Source organism: Aquarana catesbeiana, linkage group LG02, assembly GCF_042186555.1.
Source record: "Aquarana catesbeiana isolate 2022-GZ linkage group LG02, ASM4218655v1, whole genome shotgun sequence".
NCBI lineage: Eukaryota > Metazoa > Chordata > Amphibia > Anura > Ranidae > Aquarana > Aquarana catesbeiana.
The window spans coordinates 577009165-577030805 of record NC_133325.1 but is presented as its reverse complement, the minus strand read 5'-3'; the positions used below and the strand labels follow the sequence as shown (position 1 = coordinate 577030805).

General features: G+C 44.3%; 1 protein-coding gene across 1 annotated transcript in view; it reads right to left on the bottom strand.

Moving 5' to 3' along the window:
• The window catches only part of CNKSR1 (connector enhancer of kinase suppressor of Ras 1), a 144344-nt gene that overhangs the window by 55838 nt on the left and 66865 nt on the right, over positions 1–21641 (bottom strand). Inside the window, exons 9-12 of the mRNA XM_073616135.1 lie at positions 7711–8319; positions 6140–6192; positions 5948–6051; positions 5481–5557 (exon numbers count right to left, since the gene is read on the bottom strand). Of these exons, the coding sequence (XP_073472236.1) occupies positions 5481–5557; positions 5948–6051; positions 6140–6192; positions 7711–8319 (843 nt within the window). The remainder of the gene's footprint in view (positions 1–5480; positions 5558–5947; positions 6052–6139; positions 6193–7710; positions 8320–21641) is intronic.

Here is a 21641-nt window from a genome sequence, read left to right as displayed (position 1 = left end):
GCAGAGCAGCGATCTCTTGCTGTTTCATGGTGCTTGGATCCGAAATGTTCGGCGTCCGCTGTAACAAAGTCCCACCTCCTAGACCGGCTCCTGTGATAGACTGCACACTGATCCACTGCCGGGAAATTTAAGGTGATATTTTCTTTCCTTGCACCCAGAGAAGTAAGCTTTTCATGTGCAATGATTGACCTTATGGAAGGTGGATTTCCTTAAAAGCGTGGCAATCACTGATACAGAGAGGCCTCTGTCTCAAGACTTGGGCTTCAACAGCCATGCCGTTAAAGCCAGAAACAGTGAAGCAGGGTAGCACCTTGGTCCATTGGGCAGGAGATCTGGATAAGCCCACAGGGTGGCTCTGCCACGAGCCTGATCAGGTCGAAGGACCACATTTGTCTAGGCCAGTTTGAAGTGATGAGGATCTCCAGGATGCCCTTCATCTCAATCTTGTGGCATAGCTGGGCTTCTTCCACCAGTGACACAAGTCATGGAGCACTTTTGTGTGTAGGGACCTTACCCCTAGGATAGGAGCTTAAGCAAGCTAGTCTGCCTGCCAATTGTTTACACCCATATTGTGAACAGCTCACAAGGCTGGAACATGGAGCATTGCACTGTCCAGAATGTTTTCTTCCTGTCCTGCCACAGCAAGACTTCTGGATCTTCCCTGATGGTTGGTGCAGCCACTGATGTGGCATTTTCCAACTGTATCCTGATTGAGTGACCCTTCTGTCAAAGTGTTTGGAGCCCCAGAATGCTGATGGGGAGATGATTCCTGTCGATCAAGTCCCCTGCACCAGCAAGGCATCCTGGACTTTAAGCTGGCATCCGTTGTGATGATCTCCTAAGTGGGGAGGAAGGGTTTTCCCAACTTCATTGCTGGATTCCAGAGCCACCAGACCAGAGATAAACTGCTCTTTGGTGTCAGGTGAGTCAGTTTGTCTAGAGAAGGGTCTCTCAAATGGGGTTCCGCAGAACCCTGGGATTCTGATGCAAATTAACATTGTGGTGGACGTATACCACCCGATGTTGCTTCCAGTCTTGTTCTTAACTGACAGTATTGTCATCACGCCTTGCTACCCAATGCCTCCTTTGTACAGTAGTTTAGGCTCTAGTGAAGAGAGAGGGTAGAGCCGTGAGGTGTGCAGACAGTGGGAGCAGAAGGAGGAGGTGACCTTCTATGGCAGCGCTGAATACAGAGTATGGAGGAAGGCAAGACAGAGTGGAAGCTTGATCAGGAGGCAAGATCCAGTTGTGTGGTAAAGGCGAACATCGCAGAGAGCTGGAGCACGTGGCTGGATCAGGAGGGCAGAACCTCTGTACATGTATGGCAGCAGTGAATGTAGACTGGGGAAGAGGGGGAACACATGGCTAAAGCAGGAGGTGACATCCTGAGTATGGCAGCAGTGATGTAGACTGCAGGGGGGGGGGAGGGGGCGGGGGCACAGAGCATGTGACTGAAGCAGTAGGCGATTTCCAGAGCATGGCAAGACTGACTGTAGCAGGAGAGAAGACTATAATATAATTTTTGTAATTATATTAAAATCCAAGATCAGGAGCACTATGGGGTGATAATTAGCTACCTCTTGAGGGTCAGCAATTTAAAAAAAATATTTCTCGCAACACAACCACACATACATACTCCTATCTCATGCCCACATATTTGTTAAAATATATATATATATACATTTTTTTAAAAGTATAGTTTCACATAAAGTTCCTAAAACACTGTACCTAGTGGGGTTAAGGACAATACCAAAAAAAATATATATACTTTAAGCGATTAGTGTGTGTTTTGAGTGTCCTACAGCTTTCCCCTGATGGCAACGGGATAAACAGTGTAACCTGTATGTGTTGGATCATTACTTACAACTTTTGCCCACTTTTTTAATCCCAATTGTGTCCAAATTTGGTAGCTCTGTACCTATGATCCGCTGTGCTGTTTACACTAAACGAGACAGGCACTTCATATCCACCACCCTGCAGCTGGCAAACCACAATACAGCACAGTGGAGAACACTACTCAATGGTACAATGATTGAAATTGACCAGAAGCCTTAAGGGCATCCCAGCCTGCTTTAATATAGGGAACGTTTTATAATAAAGGTATGGTAGACCGTCTGGACTTGGTGATTTGTTTAGTAGTAAGAGTTTTGGGATTATTTAATAAACGACAAGCACCCCAGAACAAGAACAAGTGATCCACAGTTGAGGCAACTTCTAATGAAACATGACTTTGGAAAAATTGTGAGCTTTTATGTCTGCCAGCCACTCTCTTTCTCATGATGGCCAGCTTGACAGTGTTATCAGGCAAAAGCAGTTATGGTAGCCTTAGTACATGAGCATTGGACAGTGCCAAGGTTCACCACAGTTGCTTTAAAATATACAACTTCTAGTTTTACCTGTTACCAAAAGCTCAGCATTCCCTTCTATGTAAGTTTAAGTCACAATAAAAAGGTCATTTTGTAAACTTTTTGCAACTATTAGCTTCCCCCCAGTGGAGTTTGCCTCCCAGGCTGGGACCAGCCCCACCTAGAAGTAAGGAGGTTCCAGGTTAAAGATGATAGTAGGTATGTTCAGTGATCAAGATGTAAAATATTGACCAAAAGGGCGATGTAAAAGAAATGGTAAATTCTGTATAAAAAAAACTTCTACATGTCGTATGCTTTTGGAAAGATGATGCCGAGTATCTTTTTTCCCCATCTATAAAATTTCATATTAGAATACAATTTATTTGGAGGAGGAGCCGGATGTGGGCGAGGACGGATTGCTAGAGACGTGAGGCTGCAGCTCGGCATCCCTCCAGCCGTGATGCAGACGAAGCGCTCACGGAGCGAACGCTAGCCTCCCCCCCCCCCTCGCCTCGGCGTATTGCGCGGTGTACGCGGTCGTTATCCCCGTCATCCCCCTCTCCCTCAGCTTTCTCCCCAGCTCCCGAGATCGAAGGCAGAGAGGAGGGCGGTGGAGGCGGTGTCTCAGTGTCTCAGTGCTGCGGCTCTCGGAAGCAGCAAAAGTATCAACAGAAGACCACAGCTGAGCCTGGGGCCGGGTATGCCGCTTCACCCCCCCTCCTGGAGACAAAGTATTCAGCTTACAGGAAGCGATTTCCATCAGAGGTGGTAAATCATTGGGAAAGCTGCTGCAGTGTGTGTAACAGGAATTGAAGATTGCAACAGACAAGCAAGTAAGTGGGAATCTTAGCACTGTGGGAAGCTCCAGGAGGTTTGAGGAGCCAGGAAGGGTAAGATTCTACAAATCGCTAAACCCATGAGGAGGGTAAGTAACCTCCATAATGTGATTTACAGCTGATTGGATATCTTTACCTTCTCATCTTTGAAAGGACCGGCGCCTCAAATCATGTTTTATATGTAATACCATGTATCTTAAAGCGATTGAAACCATTCCACAAAAATTACCTAGTAAATGCTAATCATCTGGTCTAAATTGGGACATAACTGAAAGAGGGGCAGATTGGAAGGTCGGGGGGAGTTAAGGATAAACTCATAAAGATATGGGTGCCCCCCAGTGCACCCCACATTGGATCATATCCGGGACTATATTTGGGGGTGGAATAGTGGCTTGCATCCCCGAGTTTGCGATTATATCTCCCTATTTCTCTTTTGAGACTGTCTCAAATGTAAAGCATAACCAGTAGTAGCAGTTGCCCCTTAAGATTGGAACCCCAGGAAGAAGTACTAAAGCAGTACAAAGTAGTACAAACGGGAAGAAACCTCCTGAGAGGCAGCGAATACACTCTAGAGCGTTTAGGGAGGAACCACGTAAACAATCAATAAGAAATCAGCTACATAGCTAACATCATTTTGGGGCAACCCCGGGGGACTCCCTTACCCTCAGGGCCAGTATATCCCATCGGTCTACCCCTTAGGGAATAGAAGAAACAGGGAAATGAGGGGCTAGTCAACCAGAGGGAATGCGGCAATCCCACCCCGGGCTAGCTCAAGCCCAGGTACAATAAGGAGATATATGACGAATGATGGTAGCAAAGAAAGTCCGAGTGAATCAACAGGGGCTACAGCGGCAACAGTGGCGACAGGCACAAAAAAGACACCGGAGCGTGCAGGTAAAACGGCAACAAGAAGACAAACGGCTGATGGGGACACAAGACTCATAGGTCAAGACATAGAAGAGGAACCATCAGGCGAACCCCTGCAGGGCAGAATGTTTCCCACGAAGGAAGAAATAGTAGAGATGTTCGCTAGGCTGGAGGCCTCAATTAAGGGGGAGATCAATATAGTTCACGACAATATGAGCCATCTACTGAAAAGAGTGGAAGAGGCGGAATCCATTGTGGGAACACAGGGAGCCGAAATTCAAAAAATGAAACACCAAATGAAAGCAATGCAGGCCGAATTTAGAAATATCAAATACAGATTGGAGGACCAAGAAAATCGCAACAGAAGAAAGAACCTCCGGATTAGAGGTCTCCCGGAACCACAAGATGGAATAGAAAACCTCCCGCTTAAAATGGAAGAAATTTTTAATGAGTTGATGAACCCAATGGAAGTCGGCCGAAAGTTGAAAGTGGACAGGGTGCACAGATTAAGGAAACCATCTGATGTTAGGGGAAACCCACCGCGAGATGTCATCGTGCGATTCCACAATTTTGCGGACAAAGAACAAATAACCTCCAACTTAAAGAGAAACCTCCAGGCTAAATATAAAGATACGAACTTACAAATCTTCCAAGACATCACAGCAGAGACTCTTAATAGGAGAAGAATCCAGAAACCCCTCCTGGCAACTTTGAAAGCGCATGGAGTCCAATACTCCTGGGGCTTTCCAGCCTGCCTGATCGGACGCAAAGAAGGCCGAAAAGCCGTGCTAAGACTCCCTGAAGAAACACAAAAATTTTGTGAACACTTAGAAATTCCCCTGGTGGACATTCCGGGGTGGTGGGAGAAAAATACCAACCACGACCCAATAGGGGAAATACCTACTTGGAGACCTGTTTGAAATCTGTAGTATATCCGCAAAAAAAAAAAAAAAAAAAAAAAAAAGAATATATATATATATAACAATCCCCAGCAACAATTACAGAATTATAAAGTGACTGGCAGCCATAGCTAATCTGTCTGGAAAGCTTTTGTTTGTACAATGGTACAAGTGAGTAATTGAACTTTAAATAAAAGGGAAAGGCTTACCTAAATCACGAAGACTAAGCATTATATGCGTAAAATGCGTTAGGGTAGTATATAATAAAGGTTTATGTGAGCTATCCAATTTCCAAATAAACCCTTCCAAAAGGATGGCATGCAACTACTGTACAAAGAAATTTTTCCCTTTTTATTTTAAACTGTATGCTGAGCCAGGCAAGGCTGTACTGAATATGCCATAGAATGGATACCATCCACTTACTAGTATGTATTGCTGAGAAACTGCAGTTGTCGAATGGGCCTATCAATAGGAAGCTCTATACAGTTATTTAAACTGTGTAATAAAATGTATTCACAACTATTCAAAAGTACCTTGTCCGTGTCTGAAGGTTGCAGCTCTCTCTCAGTTTTGGGGCTTTTGGATTTCTCTTGTGAACCTTGGGAGGAAGCTGAAATACAGAGAATATATATGTGCAATTCTGTTCCAGTCATTTAGGGAAAACTAGAAAATCTCTCACAAAACTATAATTCAAGCACAGATAATTCTGCTGGGTCTTTACTCAGTGTATGCTTTGTGCTGGGGTCACACATAGAAGTACAAGCCCCGCAGTGTATCAAATTCATGTAATTCAATTAGAAAAACTTTAAAGGTGAAGTACTGTCATCCTGGCATTACAAAGAACTCCACAAAGTTTATAGATGCTCATAAATACTGCCAACATCACAAATAACCCACCAGTTTCCAATGACTATAAACCGTATACAACTAGGACCATATACCATAGAGTGATAGAAATGTTCATAATAATTTTGTTCAAACAATAGTTTAAAATTCTCACCATCTACTCTTTTGCTTTGCTGAGGAACTTCAGCAACTGTTTCCTTTGATAGACTACTGTCAGATATGGAGGGCCTCAAATTGGCAGAAGGTGGTTCGAGCAGGCTACAAAAAAAAGATCACCAAAAGTCTTAAGTTTAAAAAATGGCTACTGATATAAAGAAACTATGGGTCTTGTTGTTTCTTACTGTACCTGTTCACAGGTGGTGAGGTAGAATCAGACCCACTTCTTGGTCGTGAGGAATGCTAGAGAGATAAAAACGATTTTGGTTTACAGTATATACAGTATTAAATACCAGTACTGCTAATAATTGAAATAACTAGGGCTGCATTTGTAACAAACACTCAGATTTGCCTTAAGAACTTTTTAAAAAGATGGGGACCCAATGACTTGAAGGACTATCGCCTGTCAGTCATCACTGAGAAGCATTCCACACGTGGATCACTCTTCAGAGAAGCAGTAGATTTAGACGCACTTCTAAATCTGCCCTTATCGTTTCTCAAAACAATTATATTGAAGGCATGCCGTGAATGACAGACATCACAATTTCTTGTGCTCTCAACCGAACAGCCAAGCCATCAAATGGCTGCTGTCATAAATGATCACATGTCCATGACAACCGTAGATCAAACAAAGGCTTTTCTTAATGGTGCCAATTGTTTGTGCTTTCAAGGTATGGTCATCAGGTAAAAGTAGTATTGATATATAAAAGGTTCGATTGTTTTATTAAAGCAGAACAAAAGTCCATTGTACTTGCCATCCCTGCTGTGATGCAGCATCCACAAGCTCTCGCGCTACCTCTGACATCTTCCCCTAATCTTCCTCTGGGTTTGGCATCTTTGGCCATTCTGACTGGCTGGCCTGGGATGGGTTAATTCATACCAGCACTAAAGAATGTAGTCAGTAAACACAAAGCTTTGCATGTGCAGCTCAGTGTACATTAGGGCCTGGTTCACACTAGTGTCATTTCAGTTTTCCATGGTGTCCGGTCACATCAATGCAACTCAGCATGGAGAAATTTTGGAAAAGGGTTCCTGTACTACACTGGTATGATTTCAGTGCAATTGTAGCCCCATAGAATATACAAACCTTATCAATGTTGCATCCAAGCAGCATTACATAAAGCGCACTGAAAATTGGATCAAAAATCATATCACAGCAGTGTGAACCTAGCCTTAGGAGACGAGTAGCTGGAAGGATCCCATGCATGAAGGTAAAAAACCTTCACTATGCAGTTTATCAGCCCCCCGCCCCCCTCTTACCTGAACCAGATCTAGCGATGTACACGAGAGCAGCTGCTCTTCCAGCTCTCTCCCTTCTCATTGGCTCAGACACAGCAGCAGGAGCCAATAACAGCCAGTGAGGAGGGAGTGGGGCGGGGAGGGCTGAGTCCTGTTCTGTGGGTAAATGGACACACAAAGCAGGGCTCAGAAGCAAGCAGGCACGAGTGCCCCATAGCAAGTGGCTTGCTATGGGGCACTCAGCAGGGGGGAGGAGCCCAGAGTGCAGACGGGAGACCCGAGAACAGGGGCTGCTCTATGCAAAATTATTGCATAAAGCAGGCAAGTATAAAATGTTTGTTATTTTCATTTCCTTTCCTTTAGTCTCACTTTAACAAACAAATCTTTATTGGGGCAGAATATATCCAATCCCACCAAGTAAAGTAGAGCCAACATAACTAACACAGGAAAGCCAAAAAAATATGGCTCTCTCAGGCTTGGCTGAGATATTAAAAGAAAAGAAACATACATGAATTAACGAACCTTTACACTCTTTGACTCCATTTCTGATGAACACTGTTCCAATGGAGCCAGTGTTTTTGCATATATTGTTGAGCAAGACATCTCTGGTTGGGCAGGTAGTCCAGGGGAGGTTGGAGGAAGAAAAAGAAAAACGTCTGATGTAAGAGGCTTTGATGAAGCACCCGGGCAGGACCAAGTAAGATTCCCCTGTGAACTAAGCCCGCTTGGCCTATTTGGACTCACTCCTGAAATGTTTTCAGCAAACGAGGCTTGTTCCAGATTTTGTGGAGCTCCACTACCGGATTTTATGCTAGTCAGTTTGTTCTCAGTCTCAAAACCAGGTGCACTTTGGGTTGCCAGAAGGTTTTTGTGTTTTAGTGGCGATACCGGAGCACTATTTGGTTTCAATAACAAGTCGTGTCCACGCACATTAGGTGAAGCAGGAACATGACTTGCATGTGAAGAAAATGGGGAACTATCCATCAACGATGATGGGCTTGCTTCATGTGTTTTGTTCCTTTCTGAAGAAACAGATTTTGCAGGGGAGACTGAAACTTTCTTTAAAATAAGAGTCACACGGTTTAATTTCTCCTGGAGTTTGCGCACAAGATTTTTATGAGTCCATCCAACCTAGGTGAATATATGAAGAGTATTAATCACAAAATCAGGTTAAAAAAAAAAAAAAAAAAAAAAAAAACACCATACACACGAACGTTCTACTACAAATTTAAGTGTTTTCAGGGATGATAAAATACAGATTGTACAGGTGTTGAAAAAAAAAAAAAAAAAAATAGGATTTTTGTACTCGTCGTAAAATCCTTTTTTATGGAGGCCATTGGGTGACACATGAAGTCTTAAAGTTTTGGGTTATATATGGCAGCCTACAGGAAGATTGTACACAGGCAAAAAAAAGAAACTAAGTCAGCCCAGAGTATATCTACTACTGACCCTACTACTACTTCCACCACCACCGACATGCCTCAGTTTGTAGAAAAGCAGTGTTGAAAGAACAATCAAACAAACAGTGGGGTGGAAATGATGTCCCTCAATGGGCTCCAATAAAAATTATTTTACAGTGAATGCAACCATGAGGAACACAAGTCTTCAAAATCCAAGAGCAATCCTATTGAGGGGTGGGAAATACAGCAAATGACTATAAACAGTCCCAATGTTAAAAACAGGAAATTGGGGACTGCATGCAGCTCTAACAGCTGCCTGAAGGACCTTATGCTTGAAGCTGGCATCAGAGGAGGCAAAAACATCCACCTGAAAGAAATCAGGAGGACAATTGAACAGAACACCAAATGGCAGCTATGCAAATCTGGAAACCACTTGTCCGAGTCAAAAAATCCAACAGGAAGTAGATATCCTAGCCTTGATCATCATAGGTATCACAGATTTATGCCCCGTACACACGGTCGGAAAATGTTCGATGGGAGCTTGTTGTTGGAAATTCCGACCGTGTGTAGGCTCCATCGGACATTTTCCATCCGAATTTCCGTCACACAAAACTTGAGATCTGGATCTCAAATTCTCCGACAACAAAATCCGTTCTCGTAAATTCCGATCGTGTGTACACAATTCCGACGCACAAAGTTCCACGCATGCTCGGAATGAAGTAGAAGAGCCACACTGGCTATTGAACTTCATTTTTCTCGGCTCGTCGTACATGTTGTACATCACCGCGTTCTTGACGTTCAAAATTTCCGACAAGCTTTGTGTGACCGTGTGTATGCAAGACAAGTTTGAGCCAACATCCGTCTGAAAAAATCCATGGATTTTGTTGTCGGAATGTCCGATCGTGTGTACAGGGCATTGGAGATTCCCCTTCAGTCCCTTAGAACCGGAGCTTTAACAGCCATAGGCATTAAAGCCAGAGACTGATGAAATATGGCAAATCAGCCCTTTGGACAGTAGATCTGAACAATCTGGCAGGTCCCACAGTGTGTCTGCTAGAAGTTTTACTATGTCAGCATACAACTTATCATCAGAATTCCCTCTTTCTATTCTGATCCCTTAGATTTCTTCTGCCAGTGGATCCCTGCACCTGCATACAAACTAGCCTAGCTTATTGCTGAACCTGGAGGCAGTCCACATCCATGATTTCCAACCTGTGACATGTTCTCAAACGCCTCCAGGTTTGGAAACCATTCTGCCAGGTCCAAACGCTGCCGGCTAAGAAAATCTGCCTACCCATGTTCACGGACAAGACTGGAACCTGCAGTTGTACCCAGGACAGGATCCACTCTACCACTCTTTCCATGGAGAGACTTCTGGCTCCTATGATTGTGTTGCCTGACTGAAATCAGATCAGATGACCAGGTTGGACCAACGCTGAAGGGCCAGCCAAATCACCCGAAACTTCAAGATGTTTATCAGACAAAAGTTTGCAGATTACCAAGTCCCCTGACAAGCAGTCCAGGACTCCCCCAAAGCCTGATAGGCTGGTGTTTGTCATGGGAATCTTTTAAAAAGATGGAAACTTCCTTGACTGCAGAGCTAGATTCCTGTACCCCCCAAGCCAGGGATAGCCTTATCCTTGGCATCAACTTATCTAATGAAAGGCCCAATTTGCCCCACAATGACAGAACACTGCACTGCAAGTAGAATTGGCCACAGAGAACATTAGGAAAGTTTACTATCAGCCCCAAGACACTCGTGCAAAAGACAGTCTGAAGCTTCTGCTGTGAAAGGAATACGCTAGCCCAAGATATGTCCAGAACCAGACCCGGATACTCCAAAACTGTCAGTTTCAGAGAGTTTATGAAGGTTTAAGATTCACCCAAATCCTCTGCAACATCTGAATAGTCAGGGATACATTCTCCAGCAGAGCCCTCATTGACTGTTCCCTCAGCGAGAGATCTTCTAAGTGTCCCACAAGGGGAATGACACCAGAGTGCAACAGAGCCAACACCAGATGCTTGGTGTACTCCTAAGGTGCAGAAATTAGGCTGAAGAGCAGGACCACAAACCTCAAAAAACTGGAAAAATGGGTACAAGCAAGTAAGCATCTTTTATGTCCACAGAAGCCAAAAAGTCTTCCTGTTGAAGGGATAGGTCTGGCTGATGCCATACAGAATTTGTGGATCCGAATACATTTAGGGCTGTGAACTCAAGGAAGTTGTGAATGTCCCCTTTAGGGTCTGGAGCAGTGAACAGGTTGGAGTAAAACTGCTGGAACCATTTGGCATCCTGAACAGGAGCAATGAAACCCAGAAGGGTGAAGAGAGGAAGTAGGGAAAGAAACTTGAGCCTGTAGCCCTATGACAAAAACTCCTGCAACCAAGAATGTAAGATGCCTAAGTGTTCGCAAAGGCTAACAGATGTCCCCCTACTCTGGAAAGTAGGTGCTCACCTTTATACCAGAGAAGCTTGTCTGAGGATTTGGCAAACTTGAAATGCCAGACTTAAATCAAAGGAGTGCAGAAATTAAAGAAGGGGGGGGGGGAATTCTTAATGGTCAGAGAGAAAGACAACTTTGCACTCTGCTCATTGAGCTGCTTTCACTGCAAAAAATGAATGCACTTATCACTAGTAACATCCTTATCAGAGAACATCCAGGGATGGTCCGAAAAGTCGTTGTCCCTCAAAAAGGGCATGCATATCAAGTGCTTCTTACCAGGCAGCTCAATACTTTAACCAAAGTGCCCTACACATACAGTATGCACTGACAAGAGATTCATGCAAGAAATAAAGTGGGAGGCTTTTTACATGCACATGGTCAACAGCAGTGGTTAAATCCTCTTTGTAAGACCACGATTAAATAAGCAAAATCTCTTAAACTAAAAATACAGCCAGAATTGGATGCAAGGCCAACCCACCAATAAGATCGGTTCTGGAGAGGGCTACCAACCGCATATCAGTTGGGTCCTTAAAACCAGTGGCCTCCTCCACCTAATTAGGAATAGTAGTCTAGACGAGATAAGGCCAGATACATGGGGGATGGACAAGTTCTCAACAAAATCTGCACCTAATGGATACAAGGCCATCAATCACTAAAAGAGACCAACAACTTATGGAGTGCCTCCATTCTTCATATAGAAACAGTTAGAAAAGCAAATGGAAAGGGAAAGACTTTGCTGCCTTTGCATTCTTGTATGATCCAAAACTGAAAACAGCACTGGTAGAAGCAACAATATGATCCTCTAGTTTTAAGGTGGTATGCACTGCATCAATAAAGACCCATAATGGTCTCTAACTTGGGAGTAATAGCAGCAGACTGACGCCACAAGGGGTAGCTCATCTGAGGACTCATAAATCAGACAGACAGTCTCTGCAGGCAATGGGTCAGAAACCACTAATCCATTCAAAAAAATGAAGCCTGAAATACGTTTTCTGAATGGCCTGCAAAGAGTGGGGCTAAGACGGGATCTGCAGCACATATATCTGAGCTGCCTGGGAGCACAGTGGGAGCTATACTAATCCTGGCACATAAACAAGCAGATATGCCAGATACAGAAGAAAATCTGTATGACGGGAGGCTGTTTGAGTCAACAGAATGTGTAGCCGTTTTAACCCTGGTAAGGTTACTGTGCTAAAAGTTGGGATTTCCAGTGTCACTTAATGTGTCTAATAATCATTATCTATTGCTAAGTATTGCACACACACGAATGTTCCAATTTGTTTTGAAAACCTTGGCTTGGTATCAAAAGAGCCCTGAATTTTCCACTTCTTAATAAGGGATTAAACAGTACTGACTGGCATATTCAAGGCTTTGAGTATCTTTTTATACCCTTTTCCATCTTTAGAAAGTTCCATTACTTTGTTACGCAGGTCTTTTTTTTTTGTAATTCCTTTATTTTCCAAAATTAAATGTTACAGTTCAGTAGACCATAGCATAAAACATCATACAGCTTTTGTGGTTATAGTAAAACAAATAGTAGAGAACAGTCATGGACAGAGTTATTTGTCGTTTCAGTACTAAAGAGTAGTCATTCTCCAGCTTGCACGATTAATGGGACATACATGAGACAGGGGGAAATGGGTCTTACTAGGTAACTGACCAAATATTCAATCGGGGGAGTTTCCTGAGCGTAACCCTGTTTATCATTTAAATCGTGCACCTTTAATCAAATAGTAAACGAAAAACTCTCCGTTGACCAGGGGAGGATACTCCCTAGGTAGTCAGCAAAGTTCAGCCATGGGATACTACCAAAGTGTGATGCACACCAAGATATACAACATATCTGGATAGACCCTCCGAGCGCTGAGTGGGTATAAAAATGGGATAGAGCGACAAGAGGAAAGAAGGGAGGGGTGAGAGGGAAACATAGAGAAAGAAATAGGGGTGTGTGAATGGGGAGCAGGGGGGGTAGAGAGATGAAATTGAATGAAGAGGTAAAGATAGACTAAGAGCGGTGGCTGGGCCTGGGCCCCCCGGCCGGGCGGCGCCCCCAAACCAAAGGTCACTCAGCCAGTGCCACCTCACGGAGATACACCTCAGTGTATATGAAGTGCTGCCAGGGTCGCCATGTCTCACGAAAGGCCTCCTCCGTCCGTACAAAGTGGCAGTAAGATCCTCCATGTCGCGCAACTCATTAAGCTTGGCATACCACTGAATTTTATTTGGTGGGACCTCCGATCTCCAAAGTAAGGGAATGCAAGCCTTGGCTGCGTTCAGTAACTGAATGGTTAGGGAGGCTTTGTATTTCTTAATTGGACGTCTAGAGAGATGCAACAGACACGCCCCAGGGTTGCCATCCAGCGAGGCACCAGTCAGATGTTCGATCGTTCGTGTCACCTCCCACCAATAGGGTTTTATTTTAGAGCAATCCCAAAAAATATGGAACATTGTTCCCTCCTCCGTCCCACATCACCAACATAGACCAGGGACCTGGGGAAAGTACCGATGTAGAGTCGATGGCACTCTGTACCATCTAGTCACAATTTTGTAGCAGGTCTCCTGGACCCTGGTGGCTAGAGGATTTTTGGGCGAAATGTAGAATCTTCTCCTTCTGGGAGTCATCAAAGCAAACTCCCAAATCCTCCTCCCATTTAGAAATAAAGGGAGGAATAAATCCCTCTGCCGGGGAAATCAGGAAAGAATAGATTAAGGATAGAGAGTGGCGTATGGGTTCCCTGCGGTGGCATATCCGTTCCAACTCTGTGAGTGGGCGTGGACTGCCTAAGATCCGTGTGCATCGGCGTAAATAGGTACGCAGTTGGAGACCACTCAGGAAGTCCAATGGCGGGTTGATGTCTTCCAATCCGGCAGCTTCCCCAAGCTGGCCATTTGGCCCAATGAAGTCATAAAGGTGAGGCCACTTCCCCTCCGCCGACAGGGATCTATATATTGGCCCTTGGCAGCCAGGTGGGAAGTCTGGGTTACCCAAAACCGGCACCATGGGGGAGGGCATGGGGGATACCGAGGATTTGTGAAAAGTTTCTCTGGCAACCTGTAATGTGCTGCCTAAGGTGGGGTGATCGATAAGGACCCTTGGTAACGGGGTGGTGATCCACGGCCAGCTCTTGGCTGTGCCGTCGGAGTCCTCCAGCTCCATCGTCACCCATTGTTTTGCCTCCGCATGACAGTACCAGTCAATAAGCCTGGTGAGGTGCATTGCCCTATAGTAGGCTTTCAAGTCCGGGAGTCCAACCCCTCCCCTACGTTTCGCCATATGTAGTAATTGCAATTTAATGCGTGGTTTTCGGTGTGACCAGACAAACTCTCGAAACAGTGCGTCAATACGCTTGAAGAAGGGGGATGGGAGATGTATAGGGAGGGCTTGTAGCAAGTAAAGAACCCTCGGCAGCGCGGTCATCTTGATGGCGTTACAACGACCAAACCATGTTAGGGTCAGGGAATGCCAGTGATGTAGGTCTGTCTTGAGACTCTGAAGCACTGGAGTGAAATTGGCTTGAAATAGGTCGGCGGGGTCGGGCGTAATCGCCACTCCTAAATAGGGGATAGTATTGGTTGCCCAATGGAATTGGTATTCTGAACGCAATTGACGCACTGTGTTTGGGCCCAACGTAATGTTGAGCAGGGAGGATTTGGTCATATTTATTTGAAAAAGGGACAAGGCCCCATATTCCCGAAGGGAATGGAGCAAGGTAGGGAGCGAGGCAAGTGGGTCTGCCAGGAAGAAAATAAGGTCATCTGCGAAAGCGGCGACCTTATGGGCCCCGGAGAGTTTATGGAAGCCCACAATATTTGGGTTTGCCCGTATTCTACAGAGCAAGGGTTCTAGGGTGAGTATAAAGATCAACGGAGACAGGGGGCAGCCCTGACGGGTACCGTTTCGGATAGTTACGCAGGTCTTTTGACTGTTCTTTTCAAGTGAGAGCTAACAAACTCATTGACTGTACACAGACACTAATTGTGATTTAAAAAAGCCACAAATGTGAGAAATTAACCTTTAGTTGCTATTTTAACCTGTGTGCGCCACCTTCTGTGTCTGTACCAAGGCCAAACATTCCAGGGTAGGTAAACTTTTTATCAGGGCTATTTGGGCGATTTGTTATTATGATTGAAAAAGGATCCAAAAAACTATGTGATAAAGGGCTTCATGTGATCACTATCCTTGAATAAAAAAGACAGTTTTTTGGCATGATCAGTCATATTTTCAATATGAATGCCAAAATCTTACGATTTCTGCCAGGGTATGCAAACTTTTGAGCACAACTGTAGCGGGCTATAAAAAGTAAATTGTGTTTGATCTGTTCCACATGACCAAGCAACACGTATGTAAAGAGTAGGTCAATCATTAACAATCATAAGCAATCAATTTTTTTGTCTATGGTTACAACACTTCCTTAATCACTAACCAGGAACAAACATGCAGTAGGTGACACAAGAACTTCTGATATGCATACAGGTAATTAGCATTTTCAAAGGAAAATCGTACTGATATCCCACATACGTGCCAAGATAGATTTCCTTTATGGAAGGGTAAAGCGTAAAAGTGGTAAAACATACAGTAGATATAAAAAGTCTAAACATCCGTTAAAGTGTCAGGTTTCTGTGATGTAAAAAAATGACAAAGAAATCATTTCAGAACTTTTTCCACCTTTAAGGTGACCTATAAACTGTACAACTCCGTTGTACAACAAACTGAAATCTTTTAGGTTGAGGGAAGTATAATTAAACTAAAATAATATGGTTGCATAAGTGTGCACACCCTTAACCACTTCCCGCTCGGCCTATAGCAGATTGACAGCCGGGCGGTGGTTGTTATTCTGACTGGGCGTCATGACACGTCCAGCAGGATAACATGCGCGCATCGTGGCGATCGGTGGAGCGGTGTGTCAGCCTGACACACCGCTCCACCGATTTTGGTAAAGAGCCTCCGGCGGAGGCTCTTTACTACGTGATCAGCCGTGTCCAATCACGGCTGATCACAATGTCAATAGGAAGAGCCGTTGATCGGCTTTTCCGACGCAAGTAGAGGAGAGCCGATCGGCGGCTCTACCGACCGGGGGGGGGGGGGGGGGGGGGGGGGTCTGCGCTGATTATCAGCGCAGCCTCCCCTCAGATGACCACACTGGACCACCAGGGTAGGGGGCAACATGTGGATGGCCAGGTATGCAACCCATGGCCATCCACATGTGCCCAATCTGTGCCAATCAGTGCCCACAAATGAGCACTGATTGGCACCATTATATTTCAGTGATGCCCAGCAATGCCACCCATTAGTGTCAGTGCCACCTGTCAGTGCCCATCCGTGCAACCCACAAGTACCCATCAGTTCCACCCATAAGTACCCATCAGTGCCACCTACGAGTGCCCATCAGTTCCGCCTATGAGTGCCCATCGGTGCCACCTATCAGTGCCCATCAGTGCCCATCAGTGCCGCCTATCAGTGCCCATCAGTGCCGCCTATCAGTGCCCGTCAGTACCACCTCATTGGTGCTGCCATATCAGTGCCGCCGTATCAGTGCCGCCATATCAGTGCCTGTCATTGAAGAAGAAAAAAACTTATTTACAAAAAATTTTAACAGAAACAAAGAAAAACTTTTTTTTTCAAAATTTTTGGTCTTTTTTTATTTGTTGCGAAAAAAATAAAAACCAGAGGTGATCATATACCACCAAAAGAAAGCTCTATTTGTGGGAACAAAATGATAAAAAATGTGTTTGGGTACAGTGTTGCATGACCACGCAATTGTCATTCAAATTGCGACAGCGCTGAAAGCTGAAAATTGGCCTGGGCGGGAAGGTGTACAAGTGCCTGGTATTGAAGTGGTTAAACTATTACTTAGTTGAAGCACCTTTCAATTTTATTACAGCACTCAGTCTTTTTGCGTGCGATTCTATCAGCATGGCACATCTAGACTTGACAATATCTGCCCACTCTTCTTTGTAAAAACACTCTAAATCTGTCAGATTGTGAGGGCATCTCCGGTGCCAAGCCCTCTTCAGATCACCCCACAGATTCTGAATCAGATTTAGGTCTGGGTAATTCCAAAAACTTTAATCTTCTTCTGGTGAAGCCATTCCTTTGTCAATTTGGATTCATGCTTTGGGTCATTGTCATGCTGAAAGATGAAGTTTCTCTTCATGCTCAGCTTTTCTGTGCCAATATTGACTGGCATTTGGAAATGTTCATAATTCCTTCTACCTTGTCTAAGGCCCCTATATTCCAGCTGAAAAAAACAGCCCCAAAGCATGATGCTGCCACCACCATGCTTCACTGTGGGTATGGTGTTCTTTTGGTGATATGCAGTGTTTTTGCGCCAAACATATCTTTTGGAATTATGGCCAAAAAGTTTAACCTTGATTTCATCAGACCAGAACACATTTTTTCCACATGCTTTTGGGAGACTTCAGATGTGTTTTTGCAAAATTTAGCCAGGTTTGGATGTTGTCCTTCATAAGAAAAGGCTTCAGTCTTGTCACTCTACCCCATAGCCCAGACATATAAAGAACAAGGGAGATTGTTGTCACATGTACCACACAGCCAGTACTTGCCAGATATTCCTGTAGCTCCTTTTATGTTGCTGTTGGCCTCTTGGCAGCCTCCCTGACCAGTCTTTTCATCAATTTTGGAAGGACATCTAGTTCTTGGTAATGTCACCGTTGTGCCATATTTTCTCTACTTAATGATGACTGTCTTCACCGTGTTCCATGGTATATCTAATGCCTTGGAAATTCTTTTGTACCCTTCTCCTGACTGATACCTTTTAACAATGAGATCCCTCTGATGCTTTGGAAGCTCTCTGCGGACCATGGCTTTTGCTGTAGGATGCGACTAAGAAAATGTCAGGGAAGACCTACTAGAACACCTGAACTTTATTTGGGGTTAATCAGAGGCACTTTAAATGACAGGTGTGTATTGACTCCTATTTAACATGAGTTTGAATTAGGGATGCAGCGATACCATTTTTTTTTTTTTTTTTACAAGTACCATTTTTTTTTTTTTTTTTTTTTAGTACTCGCCGATACCAATTACCAATACCTACCGAAACTGTTTTGTTATAACTTCAGCTGTCAGCAATGGTACAAATAGAGGTCGACCGATATGGGTTTTTCTCTGGCCGATGCCGATATTTAGAAATCGCGGTGGCCGATATGTGATGCCGATTTTTTTGGGCCGATATATTAGGCCGATTTTTTCTTTTTTTTTCCCCTTCATCTCATAAAATCTAACAGTTAGACCCCTTTCACACTGGGGTATTTTTCAGGCGTTTTTGGGCTAAAAATAGCACCTGTAAAGTGCCTGTAAAACAGCTCCCCTGCAGTCTCAGTGTGAAAGCCCGAGTGCTTTCACACTGAGGCAATGCGCTGGCAGGATGTTAAAAAAAAGTCCTGCAAGCAGCATCTTTGGAGCGGTGTATACCACCACTCCTACCCATTGAAATGAACGCGCACCGCTGTCGAAGCGCCTGCAAAGCGTTTTGGCAGCGTCGCTTCAGGGGCGCATTTAACCCCTTCCTCGGCTGCAAGCTGGGTTATAAGCGCCCCACTAGCAGCCGAATAGCGCCGCTAAAATGACGGTAAAGTGCCGCTAAAACTAGCAGCGTTTTACCGTCAACGCATGCCCGCTCCAGTGTGGAAGCAACCTTAAGTGATACAGAAAATTTTTTACATTTAAACATTTATTAAACAAAACAAACCTCCAATCAGTTCACTTGTATGTAGAATTTAGATTAAAAAAAAAAAACTATATCTTAAATATTAAATACACAAAAACAGGTAATCAAAACTTTTGGACGAAAAAAAATGGGCTAACTTTACTGCTTAGTTTTTTTTTTTAATTTATTAGTGTATTTTGTAAAAAAAAAACGAAGTTACTTACTGGTAACGTTCTTTCCCAGAGTCTTTCAGGACAGCCACCTGAGAGACCTTGGCTCCTCCCCTCTGTAGGAAACACCTGCGCCAGCTTTCTTATAAATTTCCTCCTCCCCTGCTGGCTCCTCAGTTCTTTGAAGAGCACCTCCAGTTTGCTGGGGAGACACAAGAACATATGATACACATAATCAACTATATCACATTTCCTGTAAGGAAATCTTTATTTCTCAGTATACATTTGGGTGGGTACCCGGCTGTCCTGAAAGACTCTGGGAAAGAACGTTACCAGTAAGTAACTTCGTTTTTCCCCTAATCGTCTTTCAGGACAGCCACCTGAGAGGATAACCGAGCACTTACCCTTAGGGCGGGACCACAGCTTGTAGGACTTTGCGTCCAAAGGTCTGATCCTTGGCTGACCACAGGTCCACTCTATAATGTTTTACAAACGTGGCGAAGCTGGACCAGGTTGCCGCCTTACAAATTTGTTCTGGCGTTGCTCCAGCTCTCTCTGCCTGTGACGCTGCCATTGACCTTGTGGAGTGTGCCCTGATTCCGTCTGGGATCTGCATACCCCTTAGTTCGTACGCCTGTTCAATGGCGTTTCTAAGCCACCTGGCTATGGTGCTTCTTGAAGCCTTATGCCCTTGCCTAGCTCCAGAAATTAAAATAAATAACGAATCCGTTTTTCTAAGCGTTTTTGTTACCTCTAAATAATGTAAGACGCATCTCCTGACGTCTAAATTATGAAACTTTATTTCCTGTTCTTTCGAAGGATTTGAACAAAATGAGGGTAACACTATGTCTTGGTCTCTGTGAAACTTCGAGGCCACTTTGGGCAGAAATCCCGGATCCATTTTAAAGACTATTCGATCCGGGAAAATCTGACAAAAGGGAGGTCTAATCGATAGGGCTCCTATCTCGCAGACCCTTTTGGCTGTAGTGATCGCTACCAAAAAGATTGCTTTCAGTGTCAGCATCTTTAGGCTGCAATCCTTTAAAGGTTCAAAGGGTTCTGCTGTCATAGTTTCCAGCACTAATGACAGGTCCCATTTTGGAAAGGCTGAACTCTGTATCGGTTTCTGCCTGCTCACGGATCTAAAAAGTCTAATTATCCATGGATTTGCTGCTAAGCGTTTTTCTTGGTAGACTGACAGTGCGGACACCTGGCTCTTTAGTGTACTGAGACTTAGGCCTTTATCTACACCACTCTGTAGAAATTCTAAGACTGCCATTGAGCTTTGTGTTTTGAAATTGTTTTCTGCACACCATCCGCTAAAGCATTTCCATACTTTTTGATATATAATCTGCGTCTCAACCTTCCTGCTTTTCAGCAGTGTCTCTATTAAGCGGCTTGAGAACCCTTTTGCTTTTAGCAACTGCTCCTCAGATACCAGGCGGCTAAATTCCACCTTCCTACCTGGGGACAGTACACTGGGCCCTGCGAAAGTAGGTCTTTTTGGACTGGTAACAACCAAGGGGGCTCTATGGTGAGTTCTTTGAGCATAGAGAACCACGGTCTCCTGGGCCAGTGAGGTGCTATGAGAATCAGAGATGTGTTCTCTGTACGCAACTTTCTTATCACCGCTGGTATCAACACCGGTGGGGGAAAAGCATAACATGTCTTGAACGTCCAATTTTGTGCTAATGCATCTACCCCGAGAGCTCCATCTTCTCTTCTCAGGGAAAAGAATGCTTGAACTCTCCTGTTTTCTCTTGACGCAAATAAATCCACCTGAGGTGTTCCCCATTTCTCTGTAATCTGCTGGAATACCTCCTGTTTTAGCACCCAATCGCCTTCTCTCACTTGCTTTCTGCTGAGGAAATCTGCCACTTTGTTTAAATCCCCTTTTAAGTGGACTGCTGATAACGAGAGTATGTTTTCCTCTCCCCAGCTCAGGATTTCCTTTGCTAAAGACCACAGGGCTCCGCTTCTGGTTCCCCCTTGTCTGTTTATGTAGGCGATTACCGATGAGTTGTCGGACCTGACCTGCACATGATGTCCCTTCAACTCTTTGCGGAAGGAATGAAGCGCAAACCATACTGCCTTCAACTCCTTCCAATTGGACGACTTCGTCCTCTCCTCCTTTCCCCAAGTCCCTTGTGAGATTTGGGAGTTTAAATGTGCTCCCCACCCTACCCCACTTGCATCTGTGGTTAGAGTTTGGGAAATAGGTAGGATCCATAACCTTCCTTTGTTTACATTTTCTGCTTTCCTCCACCACCATAGGGTCTTTTTCACCCCTGCTGGTATGAACACCTGTGTGTCCAGTGATTCCTGCTTGTGATCCCATATCTTTAATAGGAACATCTGAAATGGCCGAAAATGTAGACTTGCCCACTGTACCGCTGGAATTGCTGATGTTAGTAATCCCAACGTTGACATGACTTTCCTTACTGAACATGGTAGATTGGTCTGTATTCTTTTTATTTCTCTCTGAATTTTCTCTATCTTCTCCTTGGGTAGGAATATTCTTTGTTGCACTGAATCTATTATATACCCCAAATATTTTATTTGTTGAGTGGGTTGTAGATTGGATTTTTCTACATTTATTAACCAACCTAGACTTTCCAGGAATTTCCGTGTGTATTCTAGGTTTTCTAGCAATCTCCTGGGGGAGTCTGCAAAAAGGAGAAGGTCGTCTAAATAGGCAATGATGGATATGCCTTTTAGTCGCAATGGTGCCAGAGCTTCTGCCAGAATTTTTGTAAAAATTCTCGGTGAGGA